This window comes from Camponotus vicinus, unplaced genomic scaffold (genome assembly GCF_025532165.1).
Source record: "Camponotus vicinus isolate PSW18456_S1 unplaced genomic scaffold, iyCamVici1.0 SCAF_5, whole genome shotgun sequence".
Lineage (NCBI taxonomy): Eukaryota > Metazoa > Arthropoda > Insecta > Hymenoptera > Formicidae > Camponotus > Camponotus vicinus.
The window spans coordinates 16,840,709-16,867,188 of NW_028141977.1; the positions used below are offsets into that span (position 1 = coordinate 16,840,709).

General features: G+C 33.3%; 1 protein-coding gene across 2 annotated transcripts; it reads right to left on the bottom strand.

The window, feature by feature from the left end:
* Nucleotides 1-1,140: 1,140 nt before the first annotated feature.
* Nucleotides 1,141-26,334, bottom strand: Dat (Sodium-dependent dopamine transporter). 2 transcript variants are annotated; one of them, XM_083098950.1, is made up of 12 exons: nucleotides 25,653-26,334; nucleotides 18,689-18,898; nucleotides 11,651-11,785; nucleotides 9,378-9,672; nucleotides 8,805-8,943; nucleotides 8,468-8,602; nucleotides 6,962-7,065; nucleotides 6,647-6,884; nucleotides 6,272-6,400; nucleotides 5,810-6,010; nucleotides 5,509-5,676; nucleotides 1,141-5,188 (listed from the first exon to the last, which is right to left on the bottom strand). In XM_083098950.1, exons 2-12 carry the CDS (start codon nucleotides 18,885-18,887, stop codon nucleotides 4,976-4,978), a joined length of 1,956 nt encoding a protein of 651 aa, XP_082955076.1. In that variant the 5' UTR covers nucleotides 18,888-18,898; nucleotides 25,653-26,334; the 3' UTR covers nucleotides 1,141-4,975. The 2 variants fall into 2 exon arrangements, with proteins under 2 accessions (XP_082955076.1, XP_082955077.1); XM_083098951.1 differs by lacking the exon at nucleotides 25,653-26,334 and adding an exon at nucleotides 24,057-24,221.
* Nucleotides 26,335-26,480: the final 146 nt, after the last annotated feature.

Sequence of the window (26,480 nt, forward strand, 5' to 3'; positions counted from 1 at the left end):
AGACTCTACTTTAAACTCGATTTTTAATTACAAAATTTAATTAAAAATCTAACATGTGCAACAAGTAACAATTTCTAAGGAAATAAATTAAGAAAGGAATTAAATAATTGCTTTTTTCATTTCGTTTTATACGGAAGAAGTGGCTACGAATAGTGCGAAAATAATCTGCAACTGTAAATTAACAGAAATAGCACCGACAGCATTTTATTAATTAGTGACGGCTCATCATTACGAGATAATTTCACTTAATACACGGCGCAGACGAGTCGCGCGATTATGCGAGAATTGAGTAAACATGGCGTGGGCGTCTTAAAGTGTTCGCACACTTCGGCGGAAACACGTTTATTACGACAAGAGAATATATGATGAGAAATAGGAAGAGAAAGAACCAAAAAATCATAGTTCACACTTTTTTCAAAACACAAGCCAATAGAGAAAGAATTTCTATTTTTTTCTGAGTACAAAAATAAACACAATATTTAGAATAAAATTTAGAAATGATAGAAACGTTTACTTTGCAATTTAAAAATCTTTTCTTCTTCTATCTATCTATTTTATTTCCGATCAGAGGAGTAATAAAAATAAAATGAATGCTTTATTCGAACTTAAAGCATGTTATAAAATAAATACTTTTTTATTTCACATTTGACATTTGCCAAGTTTACTCAATGCAATGTATATCTTCTCCTCGATATAAAAGAATGTTTTGTATCACAAATATAAATATATTCGATGTTATGTTTTTCATAAAGTTTTGAATTTCGCGAAAGAATGACACAATTGAGCTACGCAGTTTTTTAGAGAACGAAATTTTATTCGACAAAATCATCCTTACATGCGTAACACTACGTCGCCGCAGCGAATTATCGCTAATTAGGGTCGAGCTCCAAGCCGCGGCTCCAGGCGATTGCGACACGTAGCGTAGGAAGGAAATACACACGTCAAAATCAATTTTGCACCGCTCAACTTCGAGAAACAACGCGCACGTAAAATGGCAATCTATGTAGTAGAAGAATTCTGCAAATAAGAGATACATACACATATATAAATAAGAGATCTCGCGAAGGACTCTTCCACTTCTTCAGCATTTTACCATTATTCACGAAAGATTCCTCCTTGCTTCTTCGTAATAAATACACGTCTCTTTAATAATAACTTTAATGTAAACTTATATACAATTAATATATTTATTTTATTATATTATAATGCCCTAAGCAGTCATGGCTGTCGTCTTTGTATAAGAGCGAACAAAATCATTCTTATTGACTAAGAGATAATTAATTTTCTCACCTACGTATAATTCAAGCAGGATAAAAGAATATATAATTACATTTATTCCTAACTTTACACGTTAAATAAAAATAATAAATTTCTATTTCTCTCGCTATCGATAATATGTACATGTTAATAATCAATCAATTAATAAATATATACTAAATATATTAATCAATTAATAAATATATATTACCAAAGCATAAGTTATAATAAAAGAGTGCTGCGTAACAATATTATCGTAATTGAAAGCGGTGCAATATTTTCTTCTACGTGTGCAATTATATCAGCGGATGCCGGCCCATATGGCTCTTGGGCGGGCATGATCGCCAACAACGGGACGAGGAAAGGGAGAAGGGAAGATTTTACCCAAGTCGCCGACGTCATTTTTTTTTTCGCACAAACTTGCAGAAGAGAAATTCCTCGCAGTGGAGGAAATCGTTTCAACAAGTGTTAACGAGGTCCGAGTTGCTACCTATGGCTGCGGTGGCAACTTGGATGCAATATATGTATAAAATATATATATAGTGTATATGTAACTACACTATATATATATATATTTTTTAATGTGTTCATTATATAGATACATATACGTCTTTCTCTTTATCTAAACAACGATCGCTATAAACTATCGCGCACACGACCCCGCAGGGATGAGGGAAAGAAGGGAAGGAAAAGGGTGAAGGAGACCGCGGTGGTCGCGCACAAGATTCTAACGATTCTCTATCACGACGATTTTTCAAAATGCTTAAATTCCTATTTCCGGTTATTTTTCATCAATTAGTCCACGGGGTTACAACGATTGTGTACTCAAATATCTACACTCAAGTATCAATAGTCCAGCTTCCGATCTCTTCATGCGATGTATATATTTTTAGATACTCGTCGGATGAAAATATCCCACAATATCTGAATTTCTGTCATTATACAATGTCTGTTGTAACTTGTAATTATTCATAAAGTAGTGTCCTTTATCAGAGGATAACATATGATGTTTTGACTGACTTAAAAAATCGCAAAAACTAAGTAGTAGTTTAAGAAAAAAAAGTATGAAAAAATGTTATCAATGTGTTAATATATGTTAATGAAAAAAATTGCGTATATCTTCTTTAGCTTCCAAGATATATTAAAGTGAAATTTGCTAGGTTTTTCTAAATAAAGAAATGCAGTCGCTTAATCATTAGACGTTTAGAAACGTTGGTATTGAAGGATATTTACATACCTCAGAATATACACTCGAATATGTTGAATATATCTATACTAGATTGATCAATTAATGTGTGTCGGTCAATGCTGGATAATGACGAACGGTTCTGTCGTAATCGTCGTAAGCAGAATTCACATCGCGAACGAAAGGGAGATCGCGCGCTATGTGACATTATGTGTGAGAATTCACGATAACACATAAGTGTGGAAATAGATAGACAAGTAGAGCACACTAGGGTTTGAATACTCGTTAAGTACTACGGTCTGACAAACTACTAGAGATTACTACTGATTCTCCGGTCGCCGACATTCTTTTAAAACCCACACGATGCATTTATCCGCACGAATCGACCTATATTCGTAGTGTACATTTAATCTTCTACAGCCTCATATCGTAAAGATCATTCGATGTGACAATACTTGACATATCGTTTTAAATAACGAGATTAATAATAATAATAAAAATTATAGTTAATAGCTGTAGTTAATATACAATTTTATAATTTGAAATTTTAAGTATTCCACTTATATTGTTTTATTATCGATAAAATTATTAATAATTAAACGTAAAAACATATGTATGTACAAATGTATATAAAATTTTTAACAATCAGAGGTTTGATTGAGATGTTAAAACAGAATATATATAATACAGATTTGTCGAAATTAATTTAAATTGCAAAGGTTTAAACGTATACAAAGCACGAATATAGTTGTGACTTTAATCGCACTGCAATCTCTGGGATCAACATCCAAAATTGAGAGAATTAGCCCGCATTTAATTTTAAGTGCGCGTAAAATACGACGATATTACTAATGTTAATGCTGGATTACGATTGAAACAGATATTAGACGATCTCACAATGTAATGAGAAATTCAGCATGTATTAAAAATTCGACGAATAGACGCATCATATGGAATCAATTATTTAAACGATTTAACGTAAGAGAATGAATTATTAATATATAGAGTCGTGATAATGTTAAAATGTTTAGCTTAATTTTCTAGTCATTAGAGGAAGTCATAATCAGGTAGTATACATGTGTGTGTGTATGATTAGAAAAATGCAGCAAATTTAAGCATAATGGAAAATAGTAGTTATGTAAAAAAAATGAGTGGTTTTACCGTATTATTTAATACAGGATTGCGCGGAATATCGACAAAGCGTATTTACACCGGCTATGTAAGACTTAATAAATTAATTAACATCTTACCGGTGATTATAATTTGCGTATAGTCCACACAGCATTTACCGCCCAGGCTTACGAAGCCTGAGCGACGAGCGTTTGATTGGTCAAACGGAAATATAATTCTTCTAACTCGCTAAAGCATCGACGATAACGATTAATGTTAATGACGTGATTATATAACTCGATTCCTTTCCCTTTCCGTTTTAGACAGCGATACGGTCCAAGAAGGGAATCGTTAATCACGTTCGATTAATCAAGGTCGTGTAATCGCTCTTCCTCTTAAAATATATATCTTAGCATTATAACGTATAATTTCTGTTCTATGTAACATCTTTATATACGAAGTGAATATTTTATACGATTACATAATTCGCATCAATCCAAGAAATAAACGGTTTTATTAAGCAACAAAGTTCATTTTTATTCGCGATACCGCGAAACGATTACCCAAGTAACAGAATGACGTCAAATGATATCTTAATAACGTTTTAATGACATCATAGTACGTTAAGACGTCTTTAAACATCATCTTGCTACTTGAAGGAAACCGTAGATGAGAAAGGAGCTGAAGTTCTCGTTAATTTTCTCAAAGCGAATCTGTTAGTTGTCGCATCACCAACCAACGCGTGGATGATTAAACTATATTAAACTAGATAAATAGTAAACAGTTTTTCTAAATTTAAAGCTGTCGTCCGAGATATTATAGGTAAGGTGGGAAGATAGTACAATTCTCGCTTGACAATAGCTTGAAAAACACCGTTCATTAGAAGAAACGCATACACATCAATTGCTTTGTCCGCTAGACATCTCTCTCAGAGCTTCAATCTCATGCGTTTCGTCATATTGCGCGTGATTATATTTACAGGGGATGGAGGGTTATCGCCAGGAATCCCATCCGAGGGAAAGTGAGACTGACGATTACGTGTATTGCGTTGCGATCCATTCTCTTTCCTATAGATCTTTTCGATTTATACATTCTATATCTACACGACACTTTTCATCACAATAAAATACGCGAAATGGGGTTCTGCTCTGTTCTCATTCACGGAAGGAATAAAGCGGAATCCGAAATGCGCGAATAGTCCAATTGCGATGACTCAAAGAGGGTATTTTATCGTCAAAATCAAGCCGGTATTCGAAAATTTAAGCGAGACGCATTAATCCGTGTTTAATCCGTGTGTAAAAGATTGATCCTTGTCTTTGTTTGAATTGTCATTCTCATCGTCAGAGGACCTTGCTCGGTGATCGTCCTTTAGCAGAGGTATACTTGGAACCGGGCACCGTGCAAAATCACAACCGCACTGTCCTAGACTGCCTCGGGGGGCGGATCATTCCCCTTGACACCCTCTCGAGATTGAATCATTACCTCCGTCTGTTCCTTGGTTAATTCGTGATTCTTGGTAATTTCAAAGTCTTGCTCGGCCAAGAAACTTCGACGAATAGCGCCGTTCGCTACCGAGGACAAATCATTCCTCTGATGCTGCGTGTCCCGCCACGGTGTCGTCAGGATCTTTAACCTCTGATAAATTTATCGTTTAACGCATTTTCATATCATTTTTACGTAGGAAAAAAAGTTAATTTTATTAAATATATAATCTAGATAAAATTTATTATTAATTATTTTATGATTATATAATCTTGATTAATTATTTTTAAAAAAATAGTGTTAATTTGTTAATAAAGTGCCAATATATATTTAGATATAGATTTAATGAAACTATATTGTTATCAATTAGGGCATAATATTTTAATTATGTTTTTAATTTAACATATTACAAATATATAAAATTAATTGTGTACACATTTTTAAAAAATAAATGTTATAAATAAAATACTTACTTGAACAAAAGATCCAGGTGTGGTAATGATTTTGTAGATCGCCATACCTGGAATCATGACGATAGAAGAAGACGCGATCAGCCAACCCAATACATTTGCCCAAACTGGATAAATGTAACCTTCATACGATAATGGTTCGTAGCCCATGAGACCATAGACGATAATAAACTGTAATGTAGAAAGAAAAACAAATATATATTTATATTTAACATTAAATAATGATAAGCACAGCTTTCTATAAACATATATGTAATGTGTTAATATTCTATATAATCACATTATATGTTATAGGCTGACATACCATCAGGAAGAGCGGTGCTACAAATTTCCAGCATACGCGCCAGTAGATGCCAGGCCTGAAACCGATCATGTCTTTAATGTCGGCGCAAAATCGATCAGTTCCGTAGATCCAACTGACCGCGATGGTTTCTGCCAGAACGGCGAACAGCATCGAGTATCCGGCCGCGTATCGATCCAACAAGTGGAAAAAGTAAAATCCACCCTATATATTAAAGAATAATAATCTTTTTTAAAATAATTTTAGACGTATATATCAGATACTGTTTCATATTGATCTAATATAATAACAAGTATATTATATAATTCCTTACTGGAAGATTTAAAAAAAATAAAAAAAAATCTTTTAAAGATTTTATCATGCCTTTTAGACGATTTACATGTTTTTTATATTTATATCTAAAAGATTTTATAAAAATGGAAATATCAATATTAATAAAAAATTTATATAACTTAGCATATCTACCTGCGAACAAGAGGCAAGTCCGACTAGAAAGTATAGAGTGAACAAGCATGCCACGAAAATCTCACGATTGTTGCCAATTAGCGGAAACTCGTCGCTGAGTGCTGTTATAATCGCCTCCGAACCTCCGAACTATAAAATCATATTAATTCTTACCTTAAATTATTTATTATGTTTTAGCAAGATATTTAATAATAATACTTTCAGAAAGAAAAGGTTTGTTACATTGATTAATATAAAGTTGACAACTTTACTAAAAAAATAGTTTATGAATCGTGACGCAACAACACATCAAAAGTCGATTATCGAATTATTGATTACATGCAACGCGATAAATCAGAATATATTAATTCTTGAAGCGATGTAGAAGAATCGTACCGAGCTGTCCAAACCGAGTGTGAGTAACATCATGAAGAAGATGAGTGCCCAAAACATCGAACCGGGCATGGTAGCGATGGCTGCCGGATAGACGATGAAGACCAAACCTGGTCCTTCTGTAGCGACATCCTTAATGGATTTTCCGCTGGCATGGGCCATGTAACCGAGCACCGAGAATATAACGAATCCGGCGACGAAGGACGTCGCGCTGTTAATCAGGCTCGTCAATAGGGCATCTCTATGGACGAGACATTTATGTAAAAACGCTCAGACGACGTCGTTATTTTCCCCACGCAGGAAGAAATTCAGTCTTACTTGTAAACATTGTTGTGATACTTGTTGTAACTCGCGTAGGCCAGCAATACTCCGAATCCTGGTCCTAGAGAGAAAAATACCTGCGTCGCGGCGTCCACCCACACCTAAAAGAGCATATTCGCGAAAATAATAAAATATATTCCGATATTTTTCACGGAAAATATAATAAGCGCATATATTTATTTATTGTAATATTGTAATTCATATTATTTTAATGACAAAGATCTTTCTTTTCAACTTTAAAAATTATTTTTAAAGTTTATTTAAAATTCTGTATAAAAGACAATAAAATATTTAATTTACTTCTTCCTCTCTTTTTCAAATTTAATATTAATATTTTTTTTCTTGTAATTATTTTTATTTTTAATCGAAATTAAAATTTTATTTTTATCTTGAATTCTCTACATTTATAACAATCAATTTTAACAACATTTAACTTTAGTATTTTATGTGTAGTATAATTATAATATTCTAAGAATTCAAAGATACAGTTAATTTTTTATTACTCTAAAAAATTTCGTGAAATACAAAATTCTCGCAAATTGTTATATCGAATGTATTAATTATAACATATTTATTCTAACAAAAAGAACGCGCATGTTCTTATAAAAAAGAAATAAATAAATATCGCAGATACACGCTGTATTTACGAGAAAACTGACACTAGAGATGAGAGATGTGGAAGGTGTTCGAAGCGCGGGAAAAGAGAAGAGCGTCAGCCTATACATCAGACCGGCTTCTCGTATATCCACGGATTAACGGTGATCAACAAATCCACTTTCTCACCGATATAAAACCCACTTTAGCTACGACGGTAAGCGGCTAAGTCGTCGTACGGCGAAATGCATTCCGCGCGCGAAGCACGAGGGTCGACGCGCGTTCTAACGTTCTAGCGCGTGCTCGACCAAACTCTAATGTTCATTATGACAGCTACACAGAGTTTCCATTTTCACCGTCGTCAGTTAACCCTGCACGTTTCTCCTTTCCCCCCATTTTTCCCGTACTACCATATCCAGCCCCACCTCGGCTCGTCCAACCCGCTCGCCATCCTATAAACACATTAATTCCCGATTTTTCTCCTTTTGTCATTGCCGCGAATACGTACGTCGTAGCTCATGGTAATCCTGGTCAACGATAATAAAACAATCGCCGGTGATGCCGATACTTTCCTCTCGTATGATTTTATTTAAAAATCCGTAGCCGTATTGTGAACGAATAATTTTTCAACGTCTCGTTATGGAAGAATAATTTATTATTTATCACGAGATTTTATTATATAATTAAATAGAATTGTTGGTGAATTGCTTAAATGTTATTAATTATTAAATTACTAATTTTGTATTCATTAATTACAGTATTCCATACATATTATTTTTTATTACAATTTATTTAAAGTTTAATTTTAATAAGATATGTTTATTTCAAGGAGAATTAAATATATGACTAAAACTCTTTTTGAAAATCCTGAATGTTTCAAATATTTGCAACACAAAACGTTATACATACCTCTGCTTTCGTGATTGCGGCGAAATTTGGACTAAGATAATAACGGATCCCTTCGGTACTACCTGGCAGGGTGACACCCCTTATCAGCAAAATCAGCAAAACTGCGTAAGGGAAGAGAGCGGTGAACCAGACTACCTGCAACAAAAAAATTGTTCGTCTTGAGATACAATTTTATGCATATATAAGATAGATAGCACTTGATAGAAAAGAACTCTACTTGACACATAGTGCAGTGCTTCATTGTATCTTTAAATCTTCGCGAAAAATCAAAGGTGTTTTGCGGAAATCGCTCATCCGTCTTTAGAACCTCGAATCTCTAACGAGGCATTCAGCTTACCTTGCCGGAAGTCGAGATGCCTTTCCACAGAGAAAAATAGCAGATCAGATAGACTACGAGCAAGCATAGCACGATGTCCCACCTAATAGCTCCGAGATCATGTAAGCCTTCGCTTTCGTGCAGCTCCAAGATAGCACGGCTTAAGAAAAAAAGTTGTATAATTCATAAAGCTATTGTGCGTACAATTTATATGAAAAGAGATTTATGTTCTACATTTAATAAGATCGCGTGCGCATTAGCATTATCTGTTGATATTTAATAATCTTGTGATAAGAGACTTAAAAAAAATATATATACACATATATTTATTATTTATTATTTATTTATTTATTAAACATAATCGAAATTTTTTCAGTATTTTTTCTCATAATGTATTTTAATTTTCATATTATCTATATCATTAGTTTATCAAAGAATATCTTTGAATATTTTATTACATATATTTTAAATCATACATCGAAATGAGACAAATCATTATTTCATTAACGATTCTAAAATTTTCAACAAATGCTAATCATTTGTCAACGCGTTTTTGCAGATAAAAATTGAAATGAAGTATCAAAAGTTACTTACTTGAAATATTCATGTGCAGCGCTCGTATGATTATCCGCAGCCTCCGATTTTTGATCGAACAAGAATCGGGTGACATTTCCAATATTTCCGTTTACCTCGTTGGCTACATCATCGAAAGCATACGAGACGTTTGCGTCGAATTCGCGGCACAGCGGCGTATTCCAAGGATTGTTACACGTGGTCCACGGTAACATCGTGGAGAACGAGGCGAAGAAATAGCGGAGCGACCAGGCGATGATAACATTGTAGTAGAAATCAACGTAAAACGCGATCAGGACGACCGCGTATCCGATACCTAATTAAGAACAATTCATATTTTCATGCATCAAGCACGATGACAAAGTTATTCTCTGTGAAAAAGTATTTAGTTTCTGCAAATCTCTTCTTCTCAAGAAGATACATGTATAATAAAAATTGCCGATAGTCAGAGAAACGCGATTCAATTAATAAATTCGTTATCATATAAGATTATTGTTTCCCCTCTTCCTAAAATTTAAAGATCCATCGAAGAAATCAATTCTAAATCGATCGAAAATTTAAATAAAAACTCACAATATAAAAATAAGAGACAATTTTATCGAAAAAACTCGCTAATATTACTTCGAATCGCTACTCGAAATAATCGCAATTTTCTAATTGCGCATAGTGAATTGATTTTAGAAGATATCGCGAGAATCTAAGAGATCGTTAAATAGATTAGCGTGGTAATCGCGAAAAAAAATCAGAGCTGCGTGTAGGAAACATGCTAGAAAAGAAAAAAATAAGACGCGCCGTCCTTCTCTCGCAACGAAAGATATCCTATCTTGCGCGCATATCTTAAGATCCGCGCGTCTTTATGCAAATGACAATGTGACCTTCCTTCCGCGCGAGATCATGCATATACGACGACACACTACGCGTGCACAGACATCCATCCGTCACGGGAAATCGCGAGGGATCTCGATCGATCGCACGGCGATCGGCGGAGGCCGAGAGGATAAGCGGGATGAAATTGTAGCTCTGTGGAAATGAAGTTGGAAATCGGCGGAAATGGAGGCTCTTTGCCCGGAGAGCATCGTCGGATACGTCTCTCGCATTCCACCTCTACGCGCGATCTCCTCGGATTTATACGCGTTACATAAAGCAACCGCGGTCACATATTACGAGAGAGAGAGAGAGAGAGCGAGAGCGAGAGGGAGATCTGCGAGGCCGCGCCTTGTATATGTATGTGATCGTATATGTATGTACACGTGCACACATATTCTGCTCCATATACTTCGCTCTGCTCTATTAGAGCGCTAAGAGTGGTGGCGGCGAACGATGGCCGGATTCCGTTTCTCCAAGATCGGGGACCGCAAGATCGGGCGATTGTCCCCCGCGACTGGGAAAAGGGAAAAGGAGACTGAAGGAGATCGAGAAGTCAGAGGCTAACTTCCAGCTCGGAATACCAATATCCCTCGAGAGAGTGACGAGATCGGAGGAACGGCGCGGGAGAATATAATGAGAGTAAAGAGGGTCGTTCCGGCTCTTAAGTCCTCGAGACTTTTCCGGACTATATTCGCGGATTTCTTCGCTCACGTTCCTAGTATATTTTCACCTGTTGTATAGTCGCCGTGAGCACGTTCAATGGTCGGCAACGGGCGTTACTCACCGCGAAAAGCTATAAACTTTAAGTGTACATTAATCTGATATAGAATGATATAAGGTACGAAATAAATAGTGACTTTCATCGATAATCATAAAGCTTAATTGCGCTTTGTGCGAGTGTAATTTTGTAATTTTTATTTTAGAGTTGGAATTGAAAAGAAAAAAGTAAGGTCTCTGGCTATTGATAAATTGATATCTGCGTACTTATGTCATTGTGTCGTCAGACGCTATTACTGTCATAATGTTCAATTTTCGCACTTTCGAAATTGCCCGGATGATGATTAGAGCGATGATATAAGGGTTGTAACATGATTTTGTAACGAATGATTTCATTCAATTTGCAAGTGTATCACTATTGAAATATGCAGTGTAAGTTAATCTGTCTTGTTATGTCGAAAGAGAATCCACATAAAATAGATACAATTTCAGTTTTTTTGTGTTAAAATATAAAACGATTAGATAATTGAAGATGGATCACAGGATAAATATATTTGGAATATTTTAAATCAATATAATATAAATAATAGATTTCCTAGTTTCTTTTCATCAAACTATTCATTGTACCATTAAGAGATATCTTCAAATAAGCTATCTCGTGAAAAATTAGGTTGAAGAGAATAAGTCGCATCAATAATAATCTGACTTACCTTTGAAAAGCGGCACAAGTCGACCCCAGCACGTGATAGCACCCTTTCTGTTGAACTGACCGAGTGCAAGCTCCATATAAAACAGAGGAATACCGCCGACCACTAGCATTATGCAATAGGGGACCAAAAATGCGCCTATAAACAGAGAAATATATGTAAATAAACAGATCTTCATTTAAGACAGATATACATTTATGATTTCTCGCATTAAAACATGGACACAGTTGATTAGAAAATTGAAGATAAATCGTTAAGGATATATTTAGCATATTCTAACTTTAAAACATAATGTAATAGATTTTTCATTTTTTTGCTACATCAAAAACTATTAATTATAATAAAAAATATCTTCATCATCATCAAAAACTATTAATTATAATTGAAATTTGTACAGTTTTCTGGTTATTACTTGGCATTCTATTACAATTTTATATTGTATATATATAATAACAAGTTATTGCTTTCAATAAAATCACATAATTCACCGAATATTGATCTTTAATCAATTAGCATCTTCAATTAACATCGAATCATAATAATGTGATTCTATCTGATGACTGTATTTCAACTTCGTGACATAAGTCGATCAAATAAGATCCGATTATTCTTTTATCCATTGGTTTTGTCTACTTAAAGGAGTAGATCTCGCGGAAGATCTTTGAATCTAAGACAAGAGTCTATTGTACGAGAGGGCAGGACGATTATTGTGCGATTTAGGAAGCGGGAGTAAGAGGAAGAAAAGGTGCTGGTATTCGGAAAAAAGACGTTCATACAAGAAGTAAAAAAGTTACGAGACACAAGTTAGAGAATAAGAGATCGTAAAGTGTGTGTGTGTGTGTGTGTGTGTGTATGTGTGCATATGTATAGTCACAAAGAGAAAAAAACTCTTAAAGAATCATTAGCGCGTATCGTACATTTTTTAGAAATCAAAATAATTTAAATTACGAATTCCACATCGAAGAATTATGAAAAAGATTTTGTAAAATTACAAAATTATTTTTCTGTTAATAATGTCTTAATGATAATAACGATAATATTCTTAATGATAATAACGATAATATTTCTTAATTAAACAACGTTAAAATGAATAATAATAATATATTATTATTCATTTTACACAAAAGAATTTCGATAATTACAAAATTAAAAATCAAATTTTTAATTATATCCTCCCTCCTTGCTACGTAGGAGTCTTACTATTCTCTAAGCGATTAAATCGTTCTAATTTCAAGCTACGAAATCTCATGGAGTCGTAATTACAAACACATTTGAAAAATCGTCACACATTTTTGGAAAAGGGCAGCACAGTTCCTGTTGGCTTGACGATCGACTCAGTCGTGTCATCGTGTTAATGTCACCTTGCCGCATTTCGGAAAGTTGACTATCGAATTACGTGCCTAAAAGCACCTCGCTACCGGTGCTCTAAATAACGCACAATGCAGTTATGGAACTAACCCGCTGGTATGAGTGCGTCACATATCGCATTTTTTCACCGGTTTCTCTCTGAGCGGCATGTGTTATCTTTCTGCCTATACACTAGCTTCTTTATATAATATGGATCGCGTAAATTTGCAGAATCCCAACGGCTTTCCAAAAGGGCGGAATGATTTTATTATACGACACTCGCGCGAATCAATATATCATATATAAAGAATAATAATTAAATTATATTCATGCGTGTGTGCGTTATTTTAAAGTACTACAATCAGAATATAAAAAAAAAATAATTAGCATATAACTATGTTTTTTATAGACTATAAGAGATTATTAAAATATAATTCATTAGTATCTGCGTAAAAATAAAGGAATTATTAAGAATTCAAAAATATACTTAGAAAACAAAAAGATTGAAATCATTAATAAACTAGCATTTATTACATAAAAAATATCTAAATATATATTTATATTAAATTTGCATATCGAATTGTGTCAATCAATAATCACAACTTTTTTACAAAATTTTTTGGTAATAATTTGTCATATAGTCCTAAGAATTTTGCTAAATAATATCGTTATATTGTTCATGTCGTAAATAAATGTGACAGAATAAATGCAATCCAAAAGAGAAGAATAAAACTATCGCTATGCTTATTTCCTTGATCTTCCTTCTTAACTCCGATGGAACGTTCATTCTGTACCCATGGAGATGTAATCGCATTATGAAGGATATTGTCGTTGAGTAACCTTGATTAATTTCCTCTTGTTCTTACCTTGGCAGAAATCGACAAATCGATCGTATTAAAAATCGTATTCTCTTAAATAAATCCGCTCGCCGTCGGATGGTTCCATTATGAGAAAAATTATTTATGATACTTCAAATTGTGAGTCAAAATTCAGTTTCACATATTTTTATGATATGATTTTTATGATATGATTCTACATATATTGTGTATTTTATTTGTATTGCAGATTATTATTTGTATTCGCAAAATGTAATATATTCCATACAAATAGAAATATTATATCATATATTAATCTTCCTGCTAATATATTGATACATAGCATCTATATGGTTTAAAAAATTTATATTCTTTACGAGTAAAATATCGGACTCAATTTATCATATAAAAATTTGTCATTTATATATTAAAAGATTCTTTTAATATATTATTTTAAAGAGATTTAAAGTATGCGCATACGTACTAATTATGATGATTTTTTATCTTACACAGAAAGATGAATTCGCGAAAGATCAAAGAATTGAAAAAAAAATCTCAGACCTAAAGTCTATATCTTTTCTCTCTCTTTCTTTTTTCTATTGTCTTGACACGTCACTAATGTCAAGAACAAATGTCCGGTCTCGGACAACAGTTCCGCTCAATTTTCTCTCTTTGAACGCGAGCGTGCATTCGCGCAAAGGCTTAGTGCTTAAAGCTGCATTTTACGCCCGAACAAAGGCGAAAAGCTCGTTCAAATGAAACGTAATGCATTCTCGCGAGATAATCGCACCAATTGTAGACTGTCAATCGGAATACGCTTTTACCAAAAGATATACGAGGGTCTAGGTCGCAGATGTTGATGTCTGCTGACGAAAATCGATATTATTTTAAAAAACGACCATCTCTCAAGTATAAGTATTTTAAATATTGCATCTCTATAATATTTTCACATATTGTAAGATATCTAAAATTGATGTAAAAATCGATTACTTAAGAGATGCTCGTATAATAAATCTATGGAATTTAATGCGAAATTAGAAAAAATTGTTGTGAAAAATTTATTATATAAATTAAAACACTAACGAAATATTTTTAATTGAAATTTTTTAAACAAATTTTTTCTTACGATGAAACGTTAATATTAGTCTATTTCTTGAAGAATGTCAATATTTATTATTTTTTGCTTTATGATGATTTAAATTCCATTATGATAGTTACACGTCTACGTTACATCAGAAAAAGCTTGCGTGTTATACGAACTACATAAAAAACCTCAATGTTGATTCCATTTCTATTGACAATTAATTTTTTCTGAAATAATTGCGTAATTAGATACCCATACTGCGTATTAGATACTCATCGATTGAGTAATACGTATTGATATATCAAACCAGTTTGGGATTTCAATTAGCATTTATACGAATATATAACATTTACATTATTCAAACGTCTAAAATACGTCTTCTCGATAATCAGAAATGACTTAATCTAAAGGAAAAACTTGATAATTCATTCAAAATTTTAGGAATGAGAATTTCCATAAAGAGACTGTCCTCGTATGGTGAAATAATTGAGCAGATCGATGTATCCTAAACGAGGAAACACCTGGCGCAACAGGCGTCATTCAATAATTAAGCAACCACGTGGGACAAGATTCCTGATTGTGGGATTCAAAAATAAACATCCTGCATTTCTTTTTATTTTTTGATGAAAACATGTAAACGATAATCTCACATTTTCGTTCTTCCTGTTTCTTTTAATTCTCTCTAAAAAATAATTAAACACATCTTTAATCTATTAAAAATATACAATCAAGTATTTAAAAATATAAACATCAAATATATATTAGAAATATATTAAATTAATAAATAAATTAATAAATATATTAAAATAATAAAATCAAAATAAAGCTTTCTTCTAATGTAATAATAAACATCAACTTATTTTATTAAAATTATTTGGTGGAAATTTATCAATTCTATAATTTTTTCCTCAAATAATTTATACAAATTTTAATCGTACGTCGTCATTTTAACGTAATTGTGTACATTATCCAATTCCTGATTATGCATTCCTGATTATGCAAATTTATTTGAGTTTACCCGGAATCGCACGAGGGAAAGTGCGAGAAGACCTTCCGCGCACAAAACAATCATCGTCGAAGTATCGTGACAGACAGATGATGCATGTATCGATACGTACGCGCTTCGCCCTGAATTATAATCACGAAACAACACGTTAATAATGCTTCCCGTAGGGTGATAACGACGCAGCCGCCGTCCGGCGGGGTGGAGGGCGGCGTCGCGCACGTCCATGATCAAAGGCCCGTCCCGAATGGGAAATTATAATTAATTAAGGTAATTGGAAATTAGCGACCGATCTTGCCCATCCTAATGGCGCGGAGCCGCGCGCTCTACTCCGCTCTTAATTGAGTTAGCAGCCGCTTTTGAGGAGCCTCTGTATCACTGACAGCGGCCTTAATCGCATTCCTACCGGGGACTCGATAGAGCCCCCGGTACTAATGGCGCCGTCGTCGCAGATTGCCGCAGCGAGCTTAACAAAAGTCAATAAGATTGCCGACCGTTTTCCAAGATCGAGCCCTAGATGCGGCACAGATCGATCTTCAGGAGCAAAGAGCGAGTAGATCGCGACGGAGAGTGAAACAATATGATAATCGAGATGAGGTAAACGCAAATGTGTACAGTGTCATCACGTGGTTCATGGATTTTATGCAGTGTATTTGAAAAAGATATAATCGTTTTTTCCTCTTCTCTTTGTGTGTGTGTGTGTGTATGTCATGTGCTTTTTTTCCTTTTTCTCAAAATTCAAACAGGAAACAGAATTACTCAACATTAGAGAATTAAAGAGGTTTTGTTGGAATTCAAGTTTCAACATAAACCGAATACATTATTTTTCACATAATTCTAAAAAAGATTTAAATTTCAGATTTTTAATTGCGAAAACATTTGATGAGAAATCTCAATGTATTTAATTAAATATTTACCAAGAAAAATTTTCATTTTCAAATTTAGGAAAACGGATTATCTCAATCTGAGAAAATTTTCATGAGAATATTTTTCGATGAACAATTTTGCAATATATTATTTATTCATTACGATTGCAATATATTATTTATTCATTACGATTTATTTCTCATTGTCCTTGACATTGCGATTCTTATTATATTGCCAAGATTATCTTAATATTACAGACGTAAAATTAAAGTTATATCAATTGTAAAAGAATAATGTAAAGAGATATTAGCGTGATTATATTTATTATTATTTAACGCATTATGTCTTTGAAAATATCTGCGCACAAAATCATCATCGTACATTTCTTCCTTTTCCGCGATTTAAGCAGAGATATAAATTCAATATATGTTGCAATAGAAAGATATGTAACTAGCGATTTATGTGTAGCTACTATCGTTAAGTGATCATTCCCGCATTACCTCGAAGCCTGTTATGTAAATTCGTAATATTAGCGTTCGTAGTACGGTAAGGAAGAGTGCATACGACGCATGAATTATTTACAAAATTTGCATGTGCAGGCAACGCGATTGGCATGCAGTATCAATGGAATATGTCGGCATGTTTTAGTACATGACATGCATATAATGAAATCGGTAACGGATCGCGAAATCAATCTCATAGATAGGAAATTATAAGATTAAAATAAAATTTACGCGACATTATTTGTAACTGAACGTAACTTTTTTCGTTTCTCTCAGAAATGTTCTTAATCAAGAATCCTTATTAAAGGAGCTAGAAGTCGCTTGAAGTAGAAGCGACATTCTAGCGACAACCACGTAATTTTAATTACTTTCGCATTTGCCCTATGAAAAAAAAAAGAATTAATATCATTGTGCGCGCTGTGATTTACGCCGCGTAAATTACACATCTTCTCCTTAATTACAACCAATTTGGACATCTACAGGTGTGGCGCTCTCGCCGTCTCGAGAACCCTTCTTGAGCGGGGTCTAAATCCCGAGGTCATTTTCCGCGAGGTAAATGCCAATTAGTCGACCGGTTAGCCCGGTATTGCTCGCCTGCTGAAGTACATTACTCGACGATGCGACGCGCGTAACACTCAACCTCCCCAAGTTAACTGCGAAATAACGTCCGACGATGATGTTACGAAGCAGTTGACGAAGTTTGCCCCCGCGTGACAGGGGTATCGAAGGGAGCGAGATGAATTCGTTCGTTCGCGAATGAGAAAGGTCTCTGCTGAAGAGAAGGTCTCACGCGGAAATTAAAAAATAAAAGAAAAAAATGTCAAAGATGGAATTGAAGGAGAAAGAAATGTAAACTTTATAATTAAACAACTTTATATCCCCCTCGTGGAATTAATTTCGAATTTAAGATCGACAACGATATCTTGCAGCGACGTCAATGATGTGAATGTCAAATGATTCCTAATCTGATCTGAGAGAGCAAATTAAGCAATGCTTCGTCTCAGCTTTATTAAGATAAAAAACATTGGAATTAAAATGAAACGTGACACACACCGACGTGGCAAAACCGATTGTAATTCCGACGAATGTAACTCTTATATTTTTTCTCCCCGAAGTGGAAAAACAAAGCGTAACAAATAATAACGCAATCAATGATGCGAAGAAATTACGATGTTCGAGAAGCGAGTGGGAAACTGATTAGGCGTGTACGAAACTGTAGCTCGTAACAGACGCAGGTCTGGAGGGAAGAAGGGGTAAAGGGGGATTGGGGTGTGTAAAAGGGCGGGATTATTGAAATCGTATTCCTGCCGCTGCGCGTCCCGTCAATGACAGAGAGAAGCACACTCGACACACTCGCGGGATAATCGAAAATAAACTGCGCGGAAATCGTTGCGGCCCGGCCGCGCGTCGACATGCACTTACCACCACCGTTCTTGTAGCAAAGGTACGGGAATCGCCATACATTAGCGAGATCGACGGCGAAACCGATAACCGAGAGCAAGAAATCGAGCTTCCCCGACCAGGTCTCCCTGCCGTCACCACCGTCGCCGCCGCCGCCGTCGCCGCCGCCACCGCCGCCACCGCCGCCCTTCACGACATTTTTCACCACCGTCGACGACATCCTTTAGGTATCTGAAGCAACGACATGTATTATTTTTGCGATAAAAATATATAGAATCTTTGTCCTCAAAGAACGTACATTTTGTAAAAGGTGTACTCGTATTAACATCATATTTATAGCTTTGCATTCAAGTAAAGAATCAAAGATTTAGATGAAGATTTGTCAAACTTATATGCAATGTTATAAAAAATCGCTAATAATTTATTATTCGAATGATAACTAAAATTATAATAAAATTATAATAATAAATTATAATAATAAATTTTAGATGTTATAATAATAAATTATAATATCTAGAATTATAATATTGTTAGTACATTGTATTCAACAATATATGTAAATTGCTTTTTAAATTACCTTCTTGTTTGCATTTTTTTTAAATATGAAAAGTAAGTTTCTAATACATTCTTTTATTCAAAACTTTCGATTCCTTATTATTGAATGGCGATGTTAAAAACGAAAAATTGAAATGTTTTTTCTTGTACTATACGTCGAAAATTAATTTTTTGCGAGTACCATTATTTGTATAGAAATTAGAAAAAGATAATTTTAAAATTTTTAATCTTGAGACAAACAAGATCACAATAAACTAAATTATATTCAACACTAAAAATAGTGTTTTTATACTTAATTGAAATAATAATGTGATTGCAAATGTATGTATGTATAATCATAAATATCAAATAAATTTGCAAAAATATTTGCAAATATTTCAAAAAACTCTTCATTTAGACTCTTTATTATACATATGATTATATTTAATTTAGCGCAATTATATAAAAATTTGTGCATAATTATATTAAATTATATAATTCTATATAATAAGATTTATTTATAGTTTCATTTATATATATTAAGACATATTTATAATTATATTTATTCCAATATAATTTTGCATTAAATTCATCGAGTTATAAATAATTTGATAAAGAATTATAAATATAATTACATGTAAATGACAATATAAATCAAGATTTTATCACATATAATTATATGTAAATTGATACAATGACATATAACTAGATATAAACTTCTCGGAGATCGAATAACAAGTTAGGAAAAAATATCATCTTTTATTTAAGAGTAGAATAAAAAAGAACGAGAATAAAGTAGTAGCAAAATAAATTTTTCCAAAAGAGTCGAAGATGCAATAAAGTTCTCTCTTAAAAGCAGAAGTCTCAAAGTATCTATGTATGCATATACTGGTCAACATAAACATAATCTTGAAGAAGTATGACTCACGAGTACATATTTATTACGCGCAAAATTAAATGCAAGGTCGCCAATGTACGAAAGGAGTTGAGCGAAAGGAAGGTGCAGCAGGTAGAAGCGAAGAGTGAAGTGGGAGAAGAATGCAATGAGACGCGTTAACGCAATAGGAAGGAAATTGTCCCCATGTGGTTATTATATTATTATTATTATTCGCGGACAATATATATATATATATATATATATATATATATGTATATTGTATGTTTGTTTGTATGCGTGTGTGCGAGAGAGAACGTCGCGTGCGCGGCGCGGGCGTGTAATTTGGCGACGACAAGTTATCGATAGCCCTTCAGGCGACAACGCTCGACCCCCAACGAGCCTCATTGTGCCCCGTGACGGGTACCGGTCAAACAGCGTATATTTCAAAGGCGATCGCGGGCGATCCGGCCTCGAGGGGCCACTCGACGACGGGTTTTCTGTCACGCGCACTGATCCACGCTTATCCACGCGGACCGACCCGGTTAATTGATATTCGGCGGTTGCGGAGACACCTACGAACGCGCAAGCCGACGCGAAGATGGACGACGACGAAAAATCGCGTTGCATGCCGTCAGCGCGAACGAGATCGATCGCTCTTGCTTCCGTCATGACATGGGAGGCTCAACCGATTCGCTAAACGCGACTTGACACGGGACTCGTAAATTAAAAAAAGAAATATTAATAAATTTAAAACATGTAGTAAATTGAAATCTGATTTAATAAGGTTTTTCTTCACAAATCAAATAAACTGGAAAGACAATTATCTAAGTAAGAAGTTGATTTTTAATTTGTTATGTATTTTTACTCGACTTTTAATATAATTTTTTTTCAAAGTTTAAACATAGAGTTTTTAATTAAAATTTAATTCGATAAATAATGATAATAAATTCTAACATTTTTTGAAAAGAATTAATAGCATGTGTTTAAATTTTAATTGATCAGTCGATAACACATTAAAATAATATATTGTTAAATAACAGTATTGATTATTTAGCAGTATTTCTTAATTGCTCGATCATTAGTGTATCTATCCTATTACTTATTTATCTGCCTCGATCATTATAATGCTTTTCTTATAAAGGAAGAAAGGTGTTAAATGCATTATCCAAGATTCTTCCCTCTTGAAGCGTGAACGACAATATTTCAGTCGAAATATTACCAGTCGCTAACGAGTATTCCGAAACTAGTTTTAACGGGGATAATGGCTGAAGGAGAAGAAAAAGGAAGAGTAACAAAAGGAGCGGCAACGATGTCATATTCTCTGAAAATCGAATTCTTGTGGTATTTTTACAATGAGATCCGTCGCATCGATGATTTATCCAGAGATCGGTCTTTCCCCACTAGCAATGTTTTCTGAGTCGGAGTTTCCGAGATAATACGGCGAATTAATAATTGTGCAATCGTAATTAGAATAGTAAAAATAACAAATCGATAAGATATATTCGCAAACGCATGCATATATGAGGATAGATGAAGGAAAACCGCAATGACGCGAATTGCTCGTCGCGGAAATTCACATTTTTTTCGACATTCGAACTACATTTTAATTCTTGTGTTAATGTAACACATGTTCTTAACTGATATGGTGTGAGAGATCTTTGAAAAGAAAACACACATTTTTGTTCTGTTAGTAATAGTGTAAAAAAGCTCGAAGAAAACGCGAAATAGCCTAGAGAAATTTGCTAAAAAAATATTAATTGTTTATTTTATTTCACTTTTTTCTTCATATTCCGTTTTTCCTTTTTTTATAGTATATAAGATAATATTTTATATGATTATAGCATATAAGATAATATTTTATATGAATATATAAGATTTTTTTAAATAAATTAAAAATATTTGAGAATATATTATATTTATAAAAAATTTTAATATTATGATTCTAATGTAAGATAGGCTTACATTTCTATTTATTATTTTATGACATTATAATTTTGGTAATTTACACATACCTTATGATGGCATTGATTGTATTCTTTCAGATTATTCATTAGTTATTTGTTATATTATAAATGTTTTACCAATAACCGAATCAAAAATATGTGATTTTTTTTGGAAACAATTGAACATGAAGAAATCATATACAATCTCAATATGTTATCTTTTAAACATTCGCGAAACGTAATAAATGTCCGATCAATACTAAAATTTTATACAATATACTTTAAAAAACTGCATGTAAATTTAATACAGATTTGTCATTAATAAAAACTAATTAAAATTATGCTTATATTTTTTCAAAAAATATGAAATATAAAACTTTTTGCTAGTTTCTGCATTTATAAATTAAAGTGGATTTGTCAATAATACAATTATTCAAAAAAAATTTACTTTATATTTCTATTTTGTTTTAATTTTACTATTAAAATTCTATATAATATACTTTTCTTTAATATAATCAACAATATTTAAGTACTTTTATTTAAAAATTAAATTATTTACCATTATTTATTAACTAATTACAGTCATTATTGCAATTATTCTTTATGCTCCCAATTTCAAAATACTATAGCTTTAGGTTAGTTTTAAAAATCCGAATTATTCATGCATCATTTGAATTATTAATATCATTTTGTTCAAAAAATAGTAGTTTGTTTTATTGAAGAAAATGAGAATAAACAAAATTAAAAGAATAAACAGAAAATGAGAATAAACAAAATCAATTTTTAGTTGTCAATTAGTTATCAATCTTATTCTGATTGACACTTGCTTTTTAAATAGTAATCGGAAAATTTAAGCGCGAGATAATATTTGTCAAAAATATATTTTTTTGCATGATAACGCAATTTCAAAATATAAATGAGTTTGCAATATTTAATACTTTACAATTACACAAAAAATATTAAGCATCTATGCGCATTGACACATTTCACATAGGCAAATTTCAGTTTTAATCTACGATTTTTTAAAGAAATTTTTAACTATCTTACATTTAATTTAAAATAGATGGAAAAACAATATGCTCTCTAAAAGTGAATCACTTTTAGAGAGTGCGTAATTGTAAATTCGTATAATAATCTTTTTCTGAATGTACTTTAAAAAACGCAACTATATATATATATATCTCAATGGTTATATAAATGTCTATACTTAAAATCTTAAATCAATCAAACATTTTCTTACTATAAATATCTATCAGATATTTAATACTTGATAATAAGTATAATACTTGATAATAAAAAATCGAAAGCAAGATTCTGCACGCAATACTTGTCATAACTCCGACGATTCTACAATACGCTTAAGTAAGAGATATTCCGTGCACGTTTGTTTAATTTGAGAATCCGCTTTAGTGTGAATCATTTTACGTGTGAATTGAATTTATAGTATATTACACTGTGGACAAAGAAGATATATTAAAGTTGCAAGAATGTTATAGTTTATGTACTTTTCCATGCTCAGAATAAATATTGATTTACATTATTTAGAAAAAATTATACGTGTAACCATACAAGCGAAAAATAAATATGATCCTCATTACATCTTTATTACTCTTTGTACGATATTTAATAATCAAGCCATATTATTCTCACATATATTAATTACAAAATATCTCATAAAGAATATTTTTTATTCCATTTACATAAAAAAATATAAATATATAAGCAAATTTCTTTTGTCACACCATAAGTGTTTATGATACTTTTCACATTGTTCGTATCGAAAGAAAATTCTCGAGAGAAGAAAATCTTTTTTGTGTATTAATGATCATATTTCTCTTATCTAATTTTACGTGTTAAAATGATATGAAAAATCATTAAAGAATATTTTATGTTAAAAATTAAATGGAGAATATTATATTAGATTTTGTCGTTACCTAAAAATAAAACATTAATATATCGCGAATATTTTTGCATGGCAACAAAAGGATATGCTACATTTTTGGCAACCGAGAATTCATATAAAAAAAAGACATACCGTAACAGCCTTTCTCTGTCTTCAATACGCAAAGGCAACTTCACTCTCTTCTTTAGCAAAAGAATTCGCGGAGAAAAAATTCAACGATCAAACGCGACTCACGCAAGTCGAATGGTGATGGACTAACGACTACTCGTGTGCAGCTCCGTTTCGATTGTGTGCTTAAATTATGCGAATGTGGTAATATAACGTAATCAGTGAATATATATCGATAGTGGGAGAAGAGATCCATCGGAGATGCAGATTCAAAGACTAATTCGAGTGGGGGAATTTTCTATGAGCGGAATTCCCTGCGAACTACGACTATAATACTAATTAATAAAATATCTTTCGTAATTGAACATTCGATTTGACTGTCAACATGTTACAGAGAAAAGATTGACTTATTCTCAAGAAATGCTGAATTATCTACACTTTGGCTTTGATTTCCTTCGATAAAAATACGTACCGAAAAACAAAAAACTGGTATTTCAAGAAATATGATCATCATGCATTATTTAATTATTATCAAAATCGATTCAAATGATTAAGATATACACTGAAAAAATATCTGGGTAAACCTGTGAGATGCGTTTAGTAATGCATTTTTTTAAATATTTAGTTTTTATCATCAAGTATAATAACAATAACAAAATATTTAGTAATAAACATTAGTATAAACATAAACATAAGTAGTATAAACATATAGTATAAACATTTTAAAAAAGCATATTTTACGTTTTATTAATTAGGCCTACTAAATGTTAACATTAAATAATGATTTCGTCTTAATCACCTATACGTTTAGTTGACCACTGAGCTGTGGTGAAATAGTTTTATATAATATTCTCCAATTCTCTGATATGTAATATAGTAATGTAATAATAATATAATAATATAATAATAATAATAAATTATTATAATTAAATAAAAAAATCTGCAGTCAAAAAAATTAAAAATGATTAAGCTAAATTATATGTAAATATATATCACATATATTTGTTATATATAAGAAATTTTTTTATTTAACCGCAGAATTCAATGCCTCAAAAATGTATGAGTAAAAGAAAAATTTGAGAAAGAAATTATTTTGTAACGAAATAAGTAAGGAGAAGTTATAATGCTGTGAGACGATGTAAAATCGTAAAAATTCTACGTTTAAAAATTCGGCGTTTGATCTATTGAAAATGCATAGATTTGAAAGCGTTATACAATAATTCCAAAGGAAATCTTGTGTGGAATTATTTCAGTGTGTTAATAAAATCCAAATCGGATACGAAGAATCCGATAAGTGTAAAAATGACGTAAGATTGAAAAAAAAAATAAATAAAATTCGTATATTTTTACATTATTCGCACAAATTACATTATTCGAAACTTTGCACAAATATTAATAATAAAACAAAAATTCCTTTAACATACATGGTTCATTATAACCAGTTACCTAGAAAGAGAATACGCTTCTTCTAAAGATTAGAACAAAAAGCGCGCAATGAAAATTACAATTATCGCTTGAAGGTTGCGTATCCATTATTGATACAGAAATGCCAGAGATTTCGTCCTTCGATCTTAGAATTTCGATCGAATAACGAAATACTGAAAGTGTGGAAACACTTACCGAGTATCACGCCGAGGACGATTAACGGGTGACGATGTCACCGTAAATGTTGCAGCTCGGCGAGACACCGCGACACTGACCGCGCGGCTCCTCGGTCCACGGCAGGACTCCCACGACGAAGACTCGCCACAGGGTCAAGAGTAGCTCGAAACTGGTATCCGTCAGACCCATGCCCGTTTCGTCGTCCCTTGTCTTTCCTCTCCTCGAGCCCCTCCCCCCGCGCCGTATTTTACAGAGACTCTTTCGAAATCTCCCGCCGGAAATCTCTTTCCTTCTAACTTATCGTTAGACGAGCGATCGGTCGAGACGATGATTTCCAAGACGCGCGCGGCCAGATATCTCTTCTCTCAGGCGGATCGCGCGAATCACCCGCCACGTCGCTCTGCTCGCGACAGCTCGCGCATTTTAAGATAAGGGTGCTCTCGTGGGAAATGACAGTAAAGGGACGCGATTAGCGACGGACTTCTGATTTTTCGAGACGGCCCGAATCCGTCCTCATCGCGAGTTATTTCGCGCGGAAGAGCGCGTTCCTTACCTTCGTTCTCTCTCGATCGCGCGAGATCGAATCGGGCCTCTGATAGGCGAATACGGCGAAAAGGGAGAGCTCGAGATTGTACGGGGGTGCAATCGGGGGTGCAATGTCGATGGTATATCCCTCCGGCACGAACCTCGCCGCAAAGGACCGAAAGAGTAAGTGGCGAATTTTAGCGCCCGTCGACGCGTATATACGCGCCGCGGTCACGTGTCACCGCGGCCGCGGTCACGTGACGTCGCGGCCAATCGGGGCGCGCGCGCGCGCTGTCACTAATTGTAAATATGATAGATGCT